The sequence below is a fragment of the Atractosteus spatula genome, chromosome 27 (assembly GCF_055471065.1).
Source record: "Atractosteus spatula isolate fAtrSpa1 chromosome 27, fAtrSpa1.hap1, whole genome shotgun sequence".
In the NCBI taxonomy this organism is placed as follows: Eukaryota; Metazoa; Chordata; class Actinopteri; order Semionotiformes; family Lepisosteidae; genus Atractosteus; species Atractosteus spatula.
This window is the reverse complement of record NC_142732.1, coordinates 10,759,245-10,778,081: the sequence shown is the minus strand read 5'-3', so window position 1 is coordinate 10,778,081 and position 18,837 is coordinate 10,759,245. Positions and strand designations below refer to the sequence as shown.

Below are 18,837 nucleotides of genomic sequence, written 5' to 3'. Positions count from 1 at the left end.
AAGCTGAATGGAACTTCTCAGTGCAACCCAAATCAAAACAAGAGAAAGGACAGTTTTACACTTGCAAACAGTACACATTAGACTATTAATCTTAAACTCAAAAGTTTAAAATAAATCTTTTTTTTAACATATCCAGATTTAAAAAATTAGCAGAGACAATCCACAGATAAATTAACACATGTAAGGTGGCCGATCTTCCTATGCTAAAACATAGATGTAAAAAAATGTTAAAGCCTTTTTGAGAGAAGTCACAAACTTGTTTGTGGTGTTCGGAGGAAAGCTAAAACAATCAAAAGGCAAAAACTGGCCAGAGTTGAAAGCTGAAGGGGCTTAGGCTAAGAGCCCAAGTTTCAAAGTTCTTGTTTTAACGTTGGCAGACAGAATGCCTCCTTCCATCACCCACACCACACCCTTCCTATGAGCTGAAGACATCTGCTGAGGAATCTGTGGGCTCTGTCACACCTGACAAACTGCAGTCCTCTGTGACATTAACTCCCAAGTATGACCATTTTTTTAAAACAACCCAAAACAGCCCATACCAGCACAGCCTTATTCTGTGCCTTTTCTTTTGCAAGTAACCCCTGAAGCTTCAAATGGCTCTGCTGGCACTTTCCAGCAGTACTGCAGTGCTGTGAATTTCAGCTGCCCTGAGAATGCAAGGTCTGCTCGTTACAACAGCTCTTTTCTCCCCCAGCACCGATAGACACGGGAACAGCCAAACAACTAAAACAAAAAATGAAATAGTTTTACCCTCTAGCAGGTCTGACGCTGACCCCAAACAGTACTCCATGACCAGCTGTGGAGGACAAACCAAAGAGAGGATCAGGAAAACAATTAAACAAACTGTTCTGTACACATCCCAACACCACAGAAATCAAGATCCTCACACAAACACACATTCGCTGCTCCCTCTCAAAACATCTGCACTAATCTGAAATATATAAAAATGTGCAATACTCTAATCCTCAGGAAAAAGCAAGGCAAAGTAAAACTGTAGTATAGCCGTTCTGCACACCAGAGGGAGCCGTTTCATCTTTGTTTCAGTAGAGAGCTGCAGTAATTTGGCAAACCTGTAAGTTCAATATGAACATTAATATTTATTTTAATATAATGAGGGAGAGACACACAGACTTTTAGAGGTAAAGATGAAATCCAGCCTCACCCAGGCAGTGTGCTCTCGCAGGTAGCATCCTTTATACTCTATACTGTTAGGATGTTGTATCCTCTGCAGGAATTTTACTTCTTTGATTATGTCTTGCCATTTCTGCAGATCAAATGCAACAAAAAAAGAACAGTTAAATGCAATGACCAGGCATGAAGACAAACACGTACACTGGCACACAGATCTTTCAGGACAGCCTGCCCCGCACTCTAGCCCCTCTTGCCTTTAATCTGATTAGGAGTAATCTGAAAGTTACGAGTGAAGGAGTGCAGCACTAATGCTTGCCAGCTCTAGGAATCCAGCAGTTAAAATCTGATTTCAACTGACTCTGTCTTCATTTTCTCTACTTAAATTTGAAGATACATCCCTCATTCGAGAAGCCTTACACAAGGTCTGCTGGTAGATAAACCTTACAACTGCACAGCAACTGAATCACTTTTATGGGGGTCTGGAACAACATACCCAGCAGTGTGCTAAAGACGACACCCTGGTGTCTTTAAATGTGTGACTGGACAAGATCCTCTAATGAACTACAAGCACCCAATCAGCTTCCTTCAATGAGAGGTCAATGAGTCTCAACAGCAGGCTAGAGGAAAAACACCACACCTGATAAAACGCATTCTGAATTCGCACACAAAGCAGCCTTTGTTACTTCCTATTGTTCTCAAGTGCAAGACGACAGATTGTTAAAAATACAGACTGGGTCTCTTGGATTTCATTTCCACTGAACCCTCAGATACTCAACAGCACCCCTTCATGAACAGCACTGAGAGGTAAAAACCATGTGGAAAAAGTCAGAGTGTTCAAGGGCTTGATGAAGTAACACCACAACTTGGAGTAAACGGCATGAAGGCCATGGCTCTCCATGAGATGGACTGGGCAGCCTGCCCTGCTGGGATGTGTCCTGAGAGAAGGGCACAGTGCGGCCATCGGGCTCTCACTGCCCCGGCGGTGACCCACGCCCTGCCCGCTGACCTCGTTGGACTGCTTCCCGCTGTACGACATCTTCTTAATGGCCACCACCTCCGTGGTCCGCCCATCCCGGGCCTGTGGGAGAAGGCAAAACACAAACACAGAAGACAGAGAGGAATCCATTAATGCTTCATCAGCAAAGCCACTAGAACAAAACACAACTCATTTTAACAGAGCAAGACTACTGAAGCTAATGATACAGTCCTTTATAGATAATCGTTACGGTGATAAACCATGTAGAAACTAACTCTAAGCACACTGTAAATGTCGAGTCCATTATAATTTAGCTGGTCTAATTGCTCAACAGAAGCTGCAAGAACTCTTCACAGAACGATGAGGTAGTTGAACAGCGAGTGAGTCCTGTGCAGGCCAAGCTCCTTCTCTTGGGTAGTAGGACCTGCAGTGACAAGTCACACTGCCAGACTGACAGGAGTATAACGGAGGGACGTACAAAGTAGACCGCCCCGAAGCTGCCATGGCCGATCTCTCGCAAGTCTGTGAAGAGCTTCTCGGGGTCCTCCTTGAAGAAGAGCTCGGCGATCTCTGGGTCCTTCAGGCTCCCCGCGCGGCTGGTGGAGGGCATCCTGCTCCCAGGCCAAGCCGGGCCGGGGACTATCTGGGTGTGCGACTGCGCTGCCGCCCCGACCGCTGGCTCATCTGCAGGAGCGAGGCCTCGTTCGCATGGGCACCTGCAAGGAGGAGAGAGCGTCAGACCAGAAGGCGATGGCAGGGAATCACTCTTCCCGCCGCGGACCAACATCACAAAGAAACTGACAGCTTCAGCTTGTACACAATCTCATTCTGCAACGGGGATCTCAAAACCTTTCACAGCTCATTCTCAGGATCTGCTGCTGGACCCCAGAGTCCACTTCTAGAATGAATTCCTGAGAAAAACTGGACAACACAGACATGCACCCTCCCTTAAAAATAAAAAGACCAGACCAGCTCGTCCTCTGGCTACAGGACTGTGAGTAGTATACCATTAGTTTTCACCACAACCTAGGACAGAAGGCACAGACAAGCACCCAAAAAGGGACTGATAAACTGGTCACAATCCAGGTTTCTCCTGCCTCCATAAAAAAGGACAGGGATAGAGCTATCATAATATTTTATTTGAGCAGGGCTGCACAAAGTCACTATTTGACTGTTGGGATGCCTTAATGAGAGAGGTTGCAAATGATGGGCAAGTGTTTGTGGACTGACTGAGTACACAGCTCTTAATCCCTGTTTGATTATGGGGATGCTTTCTCTAGAGTTTCAGCTGAATGTTTTTAGTCTGCATGTTTACTTAGTGCCCATGACTTTTCCCCATGTCCGTAGGCGTTCTGTGACCTAGGACAAGCTCTAGCTTGCCGTGACGCCTACCAGGAACAAGTGGCTCTGATAACAGATGGAAGGATGAAAGCTATTACTATAATTAAAACAATCAAAACATGCAAATTAGGACCAAAAAACACTTAAAACAAGAGAACGCATAAAGAATTCACGGGAAGGTTTTATAATTTTTTTCCCTTCTGCTTTGCTAGTATAGAGCTGTGCAGCTGCTTGCCAGTTTTTAGAGTGAATCACTTCAGTGTCATGCTAAAAAAAATGAAATACTGAAATAACCATTTCACGCAGCTCTGATAAATACAGCTACATAGTAAGCCGGATGAAAAGCGAAGAGATCTTAGAATGGTTTTTAATTGAAGCGCTGCTCCTCCCGCTGCAAGCACACGTGTCCACACAATGGACAATAGCCGTGTGAGCGGTGGCGGCAGTGCTAGGCGGGCTCGGTGCGGGGCCTGGCCTGGCGGCCCTGGCGGCTCTGCCCCGCGCCGCGCCGAGGGCCTGCTCGGGGATGACCGGTGATGAGCTCATGCGGCTGCTCTGGCAGGCTCCTACAAAAAGGACATTGTCTGCTGCCCAGCCAACTGCAGCCCAGCCCTCCGACTCGGAGCTGTGCATCTGCTCACCAGAGAGAGGGAGGGGAGGGGAGGGAGCACAGAGAACGGGTGGGCTTGTGACTGGTGGCGGGAGGGTTGCATTTTTCTCCTTAGAAAAACCGTTAAGAATGTACACTTGATTAGAGACCATAAATGCAGAGCACTGCTAATATTACAGAAATTCTTCTAGACAGTTTTCTCAAACAGGACCACGACAGAGGGAAGCCTGTTCCTTTCCCCAGCACTCAGACATGACCCTGTATGTGAAGACCACTCTTGGTCTAAGGGGGAAACCAACCATGTTGCCCCACAAATCATCCCAGGGGGGTACTAGTGTGGAGATTCGAATGTTTTTCCTCAAGAACCAGGGTGACCACACAACAAGAACATAATCTGGTCTAACCCTCTCTCCTCCAGACCCCATCACAGAGTGTATTACTGGTGAGAAGGAAGGGGGTAGCGAGAACTTGGCACTGCACAACTGAGGGAAAAACAGTGTTGTTGCAGGCAGGGGGGGGTCAACAGTAAGTTCCGCAAAACTAAAAACAAAGAACACACAGACGCACCCCCTGGCCCCCGTGCGCACTGGAGCGCTGAACCCTTGCATAGATGGATGGCACAGCCTCAAGTCCCTCCAGACCCGATGCAGGAAACGTATGAGAGCCACACTGGAGCTGCTGCCAAAACAACAGGAAAGGGGGGAGGACAGAGGCTGCGCAAGGGTGTGTGCAGAGAAGAGCGGCTTCAGACTCCGGCGCCAGCACGAGCCGGGAACAGCTGCCCGCCAGGCGCTGTGGAAGCTGAGAGGGAAAGAACAACTGCCCAGACAGGTGTGGAGCGCAGGCAGCAGGTGCAGCAGGATTGCTGCCCTGTACCAGGACACAAAGCACAAGGCTCACTCAGAGCCCTTCTTAATTTGTTTATAAGTTCAGTCCCTTCACCTTCCTGTAGAAAAGAGGTGACTGATGGCTCTTCACAAGGATCAACAGGATGTGGTCTCACCAAACCACAAGAACAGGTGGCCTGTGGTTTTGCTGGTTCTGCTCGTACTGATGGCAGCGGGTGGACTCTTCAGGGACTAGAGCGCTACTGTACCAGGCTACTGAGGCCCTTCTGCTCAACAGACAGCAAAACATTAAGGAGAATATACATTGGCCATTAAATTATTATCATTGATATCTCTTCTGACTTCACTGATGGAAGATATTCTAGTGGCAGAAGAATACAATGTGCCAATACATAAACCCGTGCCAAATAATAATCCTGACCATTTTAAAATCCAACAGTTTCCGTTATTCCTAAAGCCCTCTGAACTTGACCAATAACCCAAAAGGAATGGGCAGCAATTGAACAACTCTGCAAGGCTAATATCTTTCCTATTAAAGAACAGAGAAGCTCAGAACAATACTGGTGAAAACCCACTGCAGTTCAGACTCTGCACATTTCCAGCTGTCTCTCTGCATTGCTGAACATCTCTGGAGCACACAGGAAGTGTCAAACCCAGCCCTTCCAGTTCACCTCTGCACACAGTGTTTAATCAACATCTCAGAAAGATACAAGAGGGGAGGGCAGGAACAGCCCAAGCCAGTATTTACCAAAGAGGTTTAAATAGGAAGCACTCTCACCTCTGTCACTAGACTGAAGACGGTTTATCGAGCACAAACTTCACACAAGATCGTACAAAGTTTGTGCTCAAAACAGGAATGACTTTTTAACTGCTGGAGCCATGTGGCTGTTCTAATGGAAATGCCTGGATGTCTCTTCTACTTGTGTAGAGAAGGGAGGTACTACCTAAAAGGTCATCTTTCTTATGGAAAACCCACATCCAGATCACAGAGTTTGTAATTAACTGTGCTTTACTCACCATTTCCCCTTTAAAAGTTTTACACTGTTCTTTGCCATGTCTAATTTGCCAACAGGTTTTACTGAAACCAGAAGCCAACTGATGCCTATGCACTAATCTTGATGGAGATTTATGTTTCCAATCCCAAGTTCAGAACTAGTCATTAAAACAGTTATAGCAATCTGAACAAACAGACATTCGGGGCTTGTTGGCTCTGACCTCCTTTAATTCACCTGGTGACCGGCTTCGCACTTCATTGCCCCAATCTGCAATCATATTTTTATAACCTACTCTTTCAACAATATCAAAATATATATTAATTTCATAATTATGTGCTGTTGCTGCTAAACTGTGGCAGTCAACTGCTGCCCATCATTGGGAAACATCCTTCCTAAGTCCAGATCACCTGATAAACAGGAGTGTTAGGTATAACTAATCATACCATGATGAACTAACGTGTTTTAATTAAGACTGATTTCATTTAGACACCTTCCCAAAGTCCATTTTAAAGAGAACCTCAGAAATAGAAATATTAAGTAACTTTCACTTAATAACCAGATTTAAGTAACCAACTTAAGTAACCAGCGCTTAATGACCAGATTTCAAGACCTGCATTGTTTATGGTAACATGTTGTCCAGTTTTACCATTATCACAGAGATATCAGCCAGACAGCACACTTTTGCAGTTGAAGAAAACATGAAGAACTGATGTGATCTCACTTGACAAAAACGGGAATTTACAATTTGGAAGCTGTAACGTTGTGATTGAATCACCAATGAATGACAGCCTCCATGCCTGGGTTCCCAGGTGGTTTTACATTGTGTAAATGTTGCAGCCTCATGTGAAAAATGACTAAAGGTGGTTTCCAAGTACAAAAAACACCCATTTTCCTCCATTTTCTACAGGCCTTCCAAAAGTCTTGAGGGTCCTGCTGCCTACAGTGAGAGACAGTGGACCAGGACCGTCAACCAGAGGCAGGAAATGGGTAATTTAAGGCAAAACGCTGGTTACTTAACCAGTTTCCTCTTGTCCTCTGTCTCCCTGTGTCAGCATGACCAGTCCTGCGTGGAGCAGCCTGTGAGACTGACGCGCAGACCCTGCCAGCATTTACGCAGTTTTAATTACATGGCGCTTGAAACACTGCGGTAAAGTCATAAGGACTGCGGAGGAGCCACACACCGCCGCTAACAGAAGGGGGAAGACAGACGGAAACGCACAGACAGCAGAGGAGCATCAGCAGGCAGCAACAGCCAGGAAAAACAGATAGAGAGATAAAGAGATGGGGACACAGAAGAGCAGATGCGAGGGAGAGGAGGAGTTGGGAGAGGCAGTGCTTTCTTTACTGTTGCACTGGTCTCCAACATGGCTGTACACCAACATGACTAAAACAAGTGCTTTAAAAAAAACTGCAGTCCAGGCTTTCAGTGGGATACAGTAATGTGCAACAACTTCAAGGTAGATAATGACAGATCCTAGTGAAGAAGGAGATGAAGCTTGGCCTCTTGCATTCAACAAACTCACTCTCCCTCCCTCATTCCTACATCTTTTTTTTTAATCCTTTCTGCAAAACTTCCGGACATGTAGATGAAGTCTAAGATAGTGAAATCCCCCTTCTGAATGTGGTTACTTGACCTGGAATCTGTTTCTGCAAATCAGGACAAATCAGGGTCCAATAAATATCAAAATGATATACTGTATTATCAAGCAGTATAATATCACCAGCTTAATTCAGCAAACTTGTGAATATCAGTCCTTCACTTGAATGAGAATGTCTATGCTATCGTCTGCCACCGTCAGGCTGTCAGGCATGCAGATGTAGTGAACAAGAGTTGGTGATGTAATCTCGGACCAGGTGCAGTGTGGCTAGTTGACATTTTCTCTTCTTCTTGCCCCCTCACTCACGACCTGAAAAACTGAGGCACAAACTCAAATTCACAGCTCTGTTCCTGCCCGGTGTTGCTACAGACCACGTCCCAAAAATTAATCCAACTTGTTTTTTCTTAAGCTGCAGAGGTCCCAGTGTAAAAGGAAGGCACACAGACACAGCCTTCTGACGCCCAGCTGACTCTGCTCCGAATCCACACTGTGTGACTCAGCTGACCAGCCCCAGAACCGTGGCACTGTACGGCTGATTACGTCACAGGTTTCACACTCTCCTGGGGGTTGGCTCATGGTGTTTGACTCGCGTTAGGGGTGCGATACACACAGGACTCGCAGAAGCACACACATGCTGCTCAGGGCAGCCTGGCAGGGAGAAACCCGCAAGGGAGTGTGCACCGCCAGCTCCAACACAGCCAAACCGGAAGCTGCCGTCGCCCACGCCGCAGTCTCGCGCTCCCGGTTTCTGTGACCACCGAGTGTCCCTTCCACACGCAGCAGTGAGCAAGCTGGCACACTGCAGCCCGGTGAACACTGCAAGCCTCAACACTGAGCGTATCTAAGTGTCAAATCAGTCTTCTACCACTTCACATTACCAGCATCAAACTCCTTAATATGTTCATATAACAAACCTCCAACAATGGAAAAACTACAGAATTAGGCAACTGAAGTGTTTGGGGGTACACAGCAGTAAAAAAAATTTGCAACCGCTGATCTTTAATATGTACAGTTCTGGATTTACAGTTTACAACGTCTCAGGCCACCCCTCACAGCAGACTGTCCTGGGGATTTGGGTTCCTCGTGAACATGCACAGACGATTTCACACTGAGCCTTCTCTCTGCCTTGCTGAGGGAGAGCTGAATGGCTGCGGGAATCAGAGTTAGCGGACTGGGAGCTTGAGGAGAGCTACACCCCGCAGGCCAACTGAACAGGCAACACCAGAGGAAGAGTCCAACTCACAGGAGAAGGAGGCAAGAAATGGCAAACTCGCGCTGCAGTTTTTCTTTGGTTCTGTACAGAGATACAGCAAGCGTAACCAACTTGCCCCCATGCTTCTGCGTCGCACGGTAGCGAGATGGATGACTTTTACCTCTAAGCAAGAAAAGGTTCACATTCTACATCTTAGTTTTCTCTTTGCAAATGCAGGACAAGTTCAAGGAGATTTTATAAATGAGATAAACGCAATTGCATTAAAACACAGGCACAGACAGGAGTCCAATGACCTGCGAGGCAGAAGGTCATCGCTTCACTGAGAGGTGTGTGGATAAACGTCAAATGCTCAGCATGTAGAAACTGAAGGCCCAACCTGCTTGGCATACACTTGCTATGGACTGCTAGAGAGCTGAACACGGGAGACAGGGCAAGAGGGAGAAGGCAGAACTAGCCGAGTTAACCCTGTCAAGAACCCACTGAAGCACAGCGCTCCAGTCATGAGGCTCCAGCTGACTGGGGAGAGCTATAAATAGAGGCAAACCGCAGGGCTGGGTGGGAGTGCTGCCTGTCAGAACAGGCCTCCACACGCAGACCTGGGAACCAGCATTAAAAGGAGCTGTCCTCCCACTAAGACTGAAGCACACGGCAAAGCCACAGAGCCGAAGAAACTAGGGAATCGGGTGAAAGCGCCTCTATGGCAAACAGTCTTGTGCAGTTACTTCACTGGGATTTGGAATCTCATGAATGGTTTGTGTCTTAAGAGTTTGCTAAAAGCAGTAGTAATGTTCTGTGTGGAGAGAGAATGATTATGACAAGGCAGGTTATGCAAAGCTAGGAGAACACAGTCCAAGTTTTTCTCCATAACATAATTAAGAGCAAGTGTGCCCTGTGTCCTGCCATTCACACCGAAAATCTACACTGCATGGAGATCCCTGTCTGTGCACTGTGCCAGCAGTTCACACAGAAAACCTGCTGTGAGTGCTGGGCAGATAAAGCCTTCACACTTTTTATTCCACTGTTCAGTGAATCAGGTTTGCATAGTTTGTTCAGCACCTGCTCTGATGCGCCCTGATTGCTTTCACTGCCCTGGTCCGCAGCAGGGCAACGTGCTGTTCACCTGCTTTCATCTGTACTGATCATTTTCATATTTGCAAGGTGCCTCCAGAGTGCAGAGCCTTTGCTACAAGCAGGCATTTCAATGCACACGTGGCTGTACCTGCTCTAGAGGTGAAAGCATGCCCTTGACCTTGAGTAGTTCAGGTTCTGTCATCTGTGAACAATGAGCAACACTGTCCTGTCTAGTCTCAGAGCAGGGATAAGTCTGGACGTCCAGAGAGATAACTCTGACCACTTATCTGGACTCCAGTCAGTGACAACGTGGAATCACAACTGCACTTAGTGAATAAGAGAGAAGACTATTACACAAATGCCCAACCCTAGATGAGACAACACTCTCTTTGGCTCCAGTGAACCCGGCACAGACATTTAACCGAGACTCTTATCTGCTGACCCCAATCATACCGAAAACCACTTTAAACAAACAAAAAAAACATTTGTATTGCAATTGTATAACAAAGAAAATGTCAAGAAAACAAATACAGAGGGGGGCCAACGTAAAAAACCGCTGCAAACCAATCATTTTTAATTCTAACGTTTAAAATCATCCAATGCAGACGACACACCTCTGTACAATCCCACAACACTGCAGGTAAGCAAAACAAAATGCAAATCACCGCTTTATCCATCTTCTGAATAAGCCCGCTGCTGCACGACTGCCAGCAATGCCTGTAACCTTAGGAGCGTCTTCATTTTAATAATGAGCACAGGTATCATGGTTTAATCTCAATTACATCCCAGCAGCAGTGAAAGCCACAAGATAAATGACTATAAACAGGTCCTTAATCCACGATAACCTCCTCAGCACAGTTAATACTCCAGCACAACATACGAAGAGCTGCAATACAAACCACTCCTTTGAATTCACCTTCCTAGTGGGTGTTTTCAGTCAACAGAATTTTTATAATAAAATGCTAACCTTTCATTACCAATTCTGTATAATCAGAGAGCTTGTTCTCCCATTTCTAGGCCATGTTCTGTATTGAGTCTAGAGGACTATGAGTGGTCCCAATTACATTTTCAAAACCACTGACAAACTCAATCCAATGGACTTCTCTCAAGCCAACAGTGAACACAACTGGAGATTACTGGGAAGTGCATTTAAAACAAAAAACAAGAGGAACTTTTACACAAAGGCTTGCTACACAGCTTTGTTAAAGAACAAGCTGTACAAGATCCCCAGATCAATCAGCTACTAACACAGAGACGGGGTAGATGAGCCAAATGGCGTCAGTTGAGTTTTTTAATCCTGTAAGCAGCAAAGCCAGACGCAATTCAAGGTTTTACCAACTGAAGCATCCAAGAGTCCTTAATTTTAAAGAATTAATAATAAAAACATTCAAAATGTCTACATTTTTCTTCCCGTCTTTAATCACACCACCCTGACCAAACGAGGGCTCCATGCAGCTGAACTTAACAGACTTAAGGAAGAAATATTTTTGTAATGGAACTGGTCTTTTTCTCTGGCAAAGTTCTTCGGGACAAGCAGCTGAGCTACTGGTATTGAAGCTCCTCCTGTTTCAGACAAACCCAGGGCAGCTGGACTCCTTCAGACTCGGGGTCAACAGAGCTGTCCTTCTTGAAAGAGCTACAAAACATGACCTTAGACAACATCTGTTACATTCAGTCCTACCTAATCAGAAAAGATTAATGCTTTTCTACGTCATAATTAACTCTCTAACGAACACAAGGAGGTATATTCTCAGCGACACTTTGTCTGAAGAAAGGGGGTTTGGCTTATCTGGGCACCATTCCTATTGAACCTTCTGTTCATACTCAGAGGCAGGACTGCAACTCACCCACTTCACTGCGGCTCTGTAGAAGCCAGGCCTTTAGGTGTGAGATAAGTGCTTTAGTGGGTTACTGAATGGCACTGTGCTTTTGGTACAGCCCCTAAATCTCATAACAGTCTCTGCAAGCCACAGACCTAGGAATGCCCACTGTTACACCCACCGCAGTCTCTCTGTCAGAGCCACACTTCCTCACTTCCACTTTCCTCCATGACTTACAACTTGCCTTCTTCTGTAAAGAACATCCACTGGCACCAATGGTAACAAAAACAATATACTGTTTAAGACGACTCATGCCATAACAAATGACTTGTTTTTACTGAATAGCTCAGTACTCTTTAGTATGGTGTAGTGCACATAGTTTAGGGTCTCAAAATATCTTTTTTTTCCCCAAGATATTTTTATTTCTGACATTTGATGTTCTTAGCTGTGGTAAACATAAGCTCTCCTCCCTCCCTGAACAATTATGCAAACATTACAACCGATGCCTTGGTCACAAGACTTCCTGCCGAGTGTGGATTGGGCTGGACAAGCAGGCCAGCGCTCCCAGCTGAGGCAAGCAGTGAAAACACTCAGTCCAGCTCCCCGTTCATAGAAAACACTGAACACCGGCCATCAATCATATATACATATACAAACAGCATACAAAATACTAATCTTGAAGGGTTCCATTTAGGATAGACAACATTCAAGGACTGAAGAGAAGCAGTTTATTTGAAGTGCAATATTAATTGCATTGTTTTACCTTCTACATGGGAATGACTTTCTCAGTGACCATCAAGACACAAGGCAGATGTTTTCATTATTTTGTAGCTTCTATGTCCTCATGGGCTGGACATGTAGAGCCACAGAACCCTTTCATTTTGAAATAGGCACTAAACCACAGTGGAGCTCCAATGTTCCCAATAAACTTCCACATACATCGTATACAGATCGAGACTTCCGCATAACCAGGCCATCAGATCTACAGACACAGCCAAACACAGAAGGGTCATTCTGGGAGAAGGGAGATTCGATGAGTTTATACACTGCAGGTTGTTTCCAAAAAATAACTTTACTACTGTAGGGCTATGGACAGTGTGGGTTACCAACAAAAATGAAACTAAAAGTAAGGACTCCTACCTGTACAGGGCAATCTGCTAAACTTGTTTGCATATGCTCTTTAAAAACATTTCTGCAGTGGTGACCTCCAACCATAAAACAATTATCCCAGGAATCTGATAACCAGTTGGACTGTCTCACTGATACCAATCTGAAATCCTATAACCCCAGCCCACTCAGCAGATCAGTAGGGAATCAAGAGAGCTGCCGCCCAAGAAAACAAACTGGAATGCAGCTGAACAGAAGGAGAGCAGTCCTGACATTCTTGCTGCATGCCCTCATTGTGTATTTACGGATATTTCCGGTTTATGTTAAACAGTCCTGTAGAGATGTATATTATTCTAAACAGCCCCGCAAACCCAGCTCCGCAAGGTAGACGAGCTTGTTTTTAGGTAAACTGCAACACCACTCTCCATCTTACCAAGTGAATTCCAACCATACAGCCTTCTTCCTAATCGGCTCCTTTACACCCAAGATTAGCTCAGCTAGTGGACAAAAGGTGCCGTCAGACCATAAAGAACTGGTAGATGCATTTTAAAGCTATTTAAAAACATGACAAGAGTTAGCTTGAGACGGTTTGTTTTGTGCTGAATGCAGAAGAGTCTGTCAGGGGAGAGTACATTGCACTGGGGTGAGGCACCACGGTTATTTTAGGTAGACGAGCTTGTTTTTAGGTAAACTGCAACACCACTCTCCATCTTACCAAGTGAATTCCAACCATACAGCCTTCTTCCTAATCGGCTCCTTTACACCCAAGATTAGCTCAGCTAGTGGACAAAAGGTGCCGTCAGACCATAAAGAACTGGTAGATGCATTTTAAAGCTATTTAAAAACATGACAAGAGTTAGCTTGAGACGGTTTGTTTTGTGCTGAATGCAGAAGAGTCTGTCAGGGGAGAGTACATTGCACTGGGGTGAGGCACCACGGTTATTTTACTGACCAGCAAGGCTGTGGCCAGTCCTGAGCCATCTGACCCGAGAAACCAGCCACAGGGCTACTACTCTGCCTCAAGAAGCTGTGTCAGGAGAACACACAGCCACTAAGAGTTCTGCACTGAGATGAAAAGGCACTCTCCACCATCAATACTCTTCAATAAGCTTTTTAAATGACCTGCAGCCCAAGCTTGAATGAGGTCTTCCATGAATAGGGCTTCCCTGCCTCGTGGTTCATCTGAGCGGGGGGGGAGTCAGCCACATGGAACACGGCAACAGATTCAACATTTAAAACCAAAAACAATACACAAAAAGAAAACAAGACATCTCTTCCCCCCCCCGGCTATCTTTCAGAATGCAACTTTTTGTTTGTTTCTACATAGAACGCATTTCTGGTTGGTCCTGAACATACAATGTTTTAAATGCAAACAGCCGAAGACTCTGCCAACACACCGCAGATGAGTGATGAGACCGGCTGATGTCTACTGCAGCTACAGCATCTCACAAATTCTCTCCACCACATTCCTCAGCCTCAGCTATCGTGCCACAAGACTACAGGCACACGAAATTAGCAGCTCCTCTGAAGAACTCCAAGCTGCTTTTGCAATAGGTCTCACCAGAAACTTTGCAAATTAAAGTCAAGCTGGCTTTTCCATGACTGGATACCAAGACCGAACAGTGACTGCACCCCTTAGACAAACAGTTCTCGACAGGCATTAAGCTTTGATTCGCAAGACACTTTAGGAAACTCTACAGTTCCTCCACTGTGCCCTTGTGTCAGCTCTGTCACTATCGCGCAACCCCATCAGATATTTCTAATACGATTCTGTATCCACCACAGCCCTGCACTGCATTTCCTGGAACTTCCACACTCGAATACAAGGTCTGGGGAACCTGTGGTACTGTGCGCTGCCACTGCAGGAGCTTCTACTGTGTCACGGAGAACAGAAAAATAAAGAACTGAAACAGTTTTTCCCATCTATGCTGAGATGCAAATCTGAGACAAAGATGAACTTCACTTTAATCTGACACACGATGCAGAAAGCAGAATACGCTAATTGTTCTTTTCCAAGAGGAACAGCATCCCATACCAGATACCACAGCCTGACAGCAAAGTGCAAAAACGCACACTATAACCCCACTACACAGGCCCAATGAATGCGTCACACACTGCAGGAGGAGTGATCATGGAATTGATCATGACTTTTAATTAAGGAAAACTGTAAGCAACAGCGTTCATATTCCTGCTATACACACAGCCAGGTACACTATACATCCAACCTGATGTCAACAGAATACATAGGTTTTATATTTTGAACACTTACAGACTTATATGTTCCTATCCAATTATGAAAATTCCCAAACAGCCCGAAATTTACTGTGACCCCCATCTGTACCTGAATACAAGCACTTTAGAGCTGCTATCTTCCTTCCAGGCCAATGGCATCTGTCCCCACCCCCTTCTGCTTTACCTGTGATGGACACGCACTCGCCTTTCGTCTAAACCAACTGCTCTGTTTCTAAACAACTCCTAGAACACTTAGCCCATTCAACCCTTTGATAATCTCAAACCTATAATCTTCAGCCCTTCTATAAATAACTGCAAATGACTGTTTCAACACCAGTCTCCTTCATATCTTGGGTTTTTTTTATTTTTTGAAATTATGCCTGAAAAATATCAGGTTCCTGAAAATAACTGTTCCCACAGGGTTATAATCACAATGTGGCTGGGACCTCCTTCCAGAAAGGAGCTGAAATTACTTAACCCTTGAAGTGCGCAACCTCAGGGATCTGTGATGGACTAGTGCCATGCTAAGCTGCAATTGAGCTCAGGTCTTTCTCACCAACCCAAATAATTAATAGATATGTCCTGCTTTCAGAGTTCTCTTGTATTCTGAATATTAATTTATCACAAGCTCAAAGCTCAACATTCACAAGGTAGCATCAGAACTGCACCAGCTGCTGTCAAAATCATGTCCTGGTGGTGAAGAGCCACTTCTCTCTCCGCTGCAGAAGACCACGCTAACAACCTGACGCGCCCCGACACAGGAGATGGGGTTTCCCCGAGCGGCTGCCTCTCTGTGCGGGCGGACCCTATGCAAGGCGAGGGGTGCCAGTGTCCACAGGAGCCCCAGGGTGTCACCCCCAGCGCTGGGCAAGCCCCAAGCCTCAAGCCTCGGCGGTAACAAGCCGAGACAGAGGGAGCAAGATGCTGGCAGACCCACATTCGCTCTGCCCACACTAGCCTCTCTCCTCAGAGCAGAAGGCCAGAGGAACTCGGATACCAGGTCCCAGCACACAGGAGTCGGACCAGGCTGATCCGACCGCGGGTGGGCCCTGCCCTGCAAGAAAAGCAACTGGACTCTGGCAGAAGAGCAATCGGACCGGCCCCAACCAAACCCTACAGCTGCTTTTGTCACTTCTGAAGGCAGGGGGATGAGCAGAATTAAATCTCAAGTGTAAGAACCTCAAGTCACAGAAAGGGAATGGAAGGGAGCATTCCAGCCTGTCTAGTACTTAGTAGCTAATCAATCTGAGGATCCCATCCAGCCGTGCCTTGGGAGAAGCCAGGGTATCGGCTTCAAGAGCATGCCTGGATAGCCTATGCCACACACCCACCTCTCTTTGGGCAAAGTGGGTGCTTCTTGTAGACAATTACAAATGCACTAAAAATCCCCCCACTTGTGTCCTCTGGTGAGCTTCACTGTTAGTTCTGAGGACGCCTGCTGGGATGACTGCCAGTGCCTTTGAGGATCTTCTCTGCTCAAGACTAAAGAGGGTCAGTTCCTGCAGATTGACAGCGTGGGACTTTCTTTTAATCCTGGGACTGCGTCTGGCTGTGCTTCACTGTACTGACTCCAGAACAGCAGCATCTTGTTATGGTGTGGTAACCACATTTGTACACCGTATTCTAAATTAGGACTTAGGGAATCAGTACAATAGTTGACCGTACCATTTTAACACAGCAGCACTTGATTTAAATTCACCAACCACTCCGGGTGATTGAATACAGTGACTGGCTTTGCTTTTAGGTTACAGGACCTGCTGACCAAGAGACTGTGGGAGGAACACACTTCTCAGCCAGGAAAGTCCTTCTCCAGGGACAGACGAGCAAGAACCACACAGCCCTGGTCTGTTCTCTGCTGAGCTGCTTCTCTGTGAGGCCAGCGTTTGCTTTACTATGGCTTCTTCCAAACCACCATGATAAATTCCTGCGAGACAGGAACGTGGGGACTGACAGAGAGCAGTGCCCTGTGGTGACAGAGCTAAAAGTACAAACACAATGGAGCCCAGGCATTCAGAAGCAAATGACTAGTAAGAGCTGTGAGAGGGTCATAGGACACAATGGCAGAAGATGAACTGTGCTCTACCAGAGAAATCCCTATTGAATTCAGTTACTCCTTTTATCCAGCAGAGTCCAAGCACAATCTGAAGCACAGAAAGTGCAGCGCTCATATTATACACAAGCAAATCCTGGCTCGCCCCTGACTTTGTGCCTTTAAGAGCTAACATCTTCCATTTCTTACACCCCACTTACATCAGTGGCCTGAGACCAGCTGGGCTACTCTAGTTTTAATTCCAAATCTCTACAAAATCCAGTACACTTTGTGGCTTTTCTTTCTCCAATACTTTTGGGAAGAAAAGATGTTTTAGCACTGAGCAGTCCGGTTCCCACAGCTGAGACACAGATAACTCGAGTCCCACTACCCCACAAAACATGGTCTAAACATCACCAGCAGACAGTACGATCACTGGCACTGTGTCAGAAGGCCGGCGACATGGCTGAACTACTGAACTATGTCATTGTGCAGCTGTCATACACCAGGTGATTTGGAAGGCAGGATCCTCCATCGATTTTCCGCTTTTCGCACCGGACTCGCATACGCTACAGCTGGTCTATCAATACATGACGTCTTCCCAGACCCAGACACTCCTGGTAGCGCGAAATCGCCACATGGAAGCCGGGAATGGCGGCGGGGGGTGGTGGTGGTGGGGGGGAGCGAACACGGGCTGCCAGCCCCAAACGAGGGGTGCACCTTGTTTTGGAAACACGGTGCTGTCTGGGGGGGCGATCGCTGTCACCACCCCGGGTCTCCGGGTCAGCAACTTCACGCTAGACCCCGGGAGGAGAGGCGCACGCCCGTGATGCGCTCGGCGTAAAACACGGGGATCGGGTGTGTGTCTGTTGGGGTGGCAGGAGAGGGGGTGACGACAGCGGTGGGGTGGGGGGAGGGGGGGGGTGCACAGCAATTTCCCAGCCTGGTACGGCACGAACGTGGATGTCGTTATCAAACAGCACAAGGCGTATCGATGTACACAAAATTAAAACGTCCTTCTGCTGTCTGCTGCCGAAGAACATTCCCCCCGAGAGACTTTTTGTAGGCGGTAGAGAGGGTGGCCTTAAGGGGGGGGGGGGGGGGGGTCTTACTTTAACGTGTTCGCTCTCCCCACACAAGACCGGGGAAAGACGGCAATAAATAACCGCACAGACGAATCGATGAGAGGGGCCGGGGACGCGTACACGCCGGGCAGAGGCGGAGGCCGAGAGCAGCCGGACAGGGGCGACACGGACCCCGGGCCAGCCGGCCGCCCCGCACTGCCCGGCCCGCACAAGGTGACACGCACCGGTCCCGCCTGCCCAGGAGACAAACCCGCCGACAGCCCTTGAAACGTAAAGCGACCCACTTACCCGTCCGAAAGGCCAGGTTTAAAAGGAAGAGAAGCGAGTCCCGTATCCCAGGGAAAGGGCTCGGGCAGACCGCGGGGGGAAGGGAGGAGAAACGGGCTCTCGGCGTTTCGGTTTTCCCTTTTCCTCCTCCCGGGGCCCCAGCTGCCGTTGTTGTTGATGTGTTTGCTGTGAAAACAAGGTGTTATTGTCGCTGATTGAGAACAAACTCCTCCCCGACCTCAGCCTCGGCCCAGGCTCTGCGCTCTCCTACAGTCAGTCCCAAAGATGGCGGCGGTGCGTTTCCACCTCCTCCCTCCGTGACAAACACGGGGGAAAACAACGAAGGAACACCCCAAAACACCCTCGAACTAGCCGGCGACCACGCCTTTGCTTCGGTCCCGGAGGCTGCGCCGCTGTTCCGGGCGAGGTAGCCTGTGACGCGCTCAGTCGCCGCGCGGCTGCTTTATTTGGGCGGCTGTTTCTCCTGCCGTCTTCTCCCGGAGCCTCGAGCTCC

General features: G+C 47.2%; 1 protein-coding gene across 1 annotated transcript in view; it reads right to left on the bottom strand.

Moving 5' to 3' along the window:
- taok1a (TAO kinase 1a) overlaps positions 1 to 18,837 on the bottom strand; it is a 37,072-nt gene extending 18,235 nt beyond the window's left edge. Inside the window, exons 1-5 of the mRNA XM_088906677.1 lie at positions 18,345 to 18,837; positions 2,586 to 2,823; positions 2,138 to 2,209; positions 1,163 to 1,264; positions 751 to 796 (exon numbers count right to left, since the gene is read on the bottom strand). Of these exons, the coding sequence (XP_088762803.1) occupies positions 751 to 796; positions 1,163 to 1,264; positions 2,138 to 2,209; positions 2,586 to 2,717 (352 nt within the window). The 5' untranslated portion in view covers positions 2,718 to 2,823; positions 18,345 to 18,837. The remainder of the gene's footprint in view (positions 1 to 750; positions 797 to 1,162; positions 1,265 to 2,137; positions 2,210 to 2,585; positions 2,824 to 18,344) is intronic.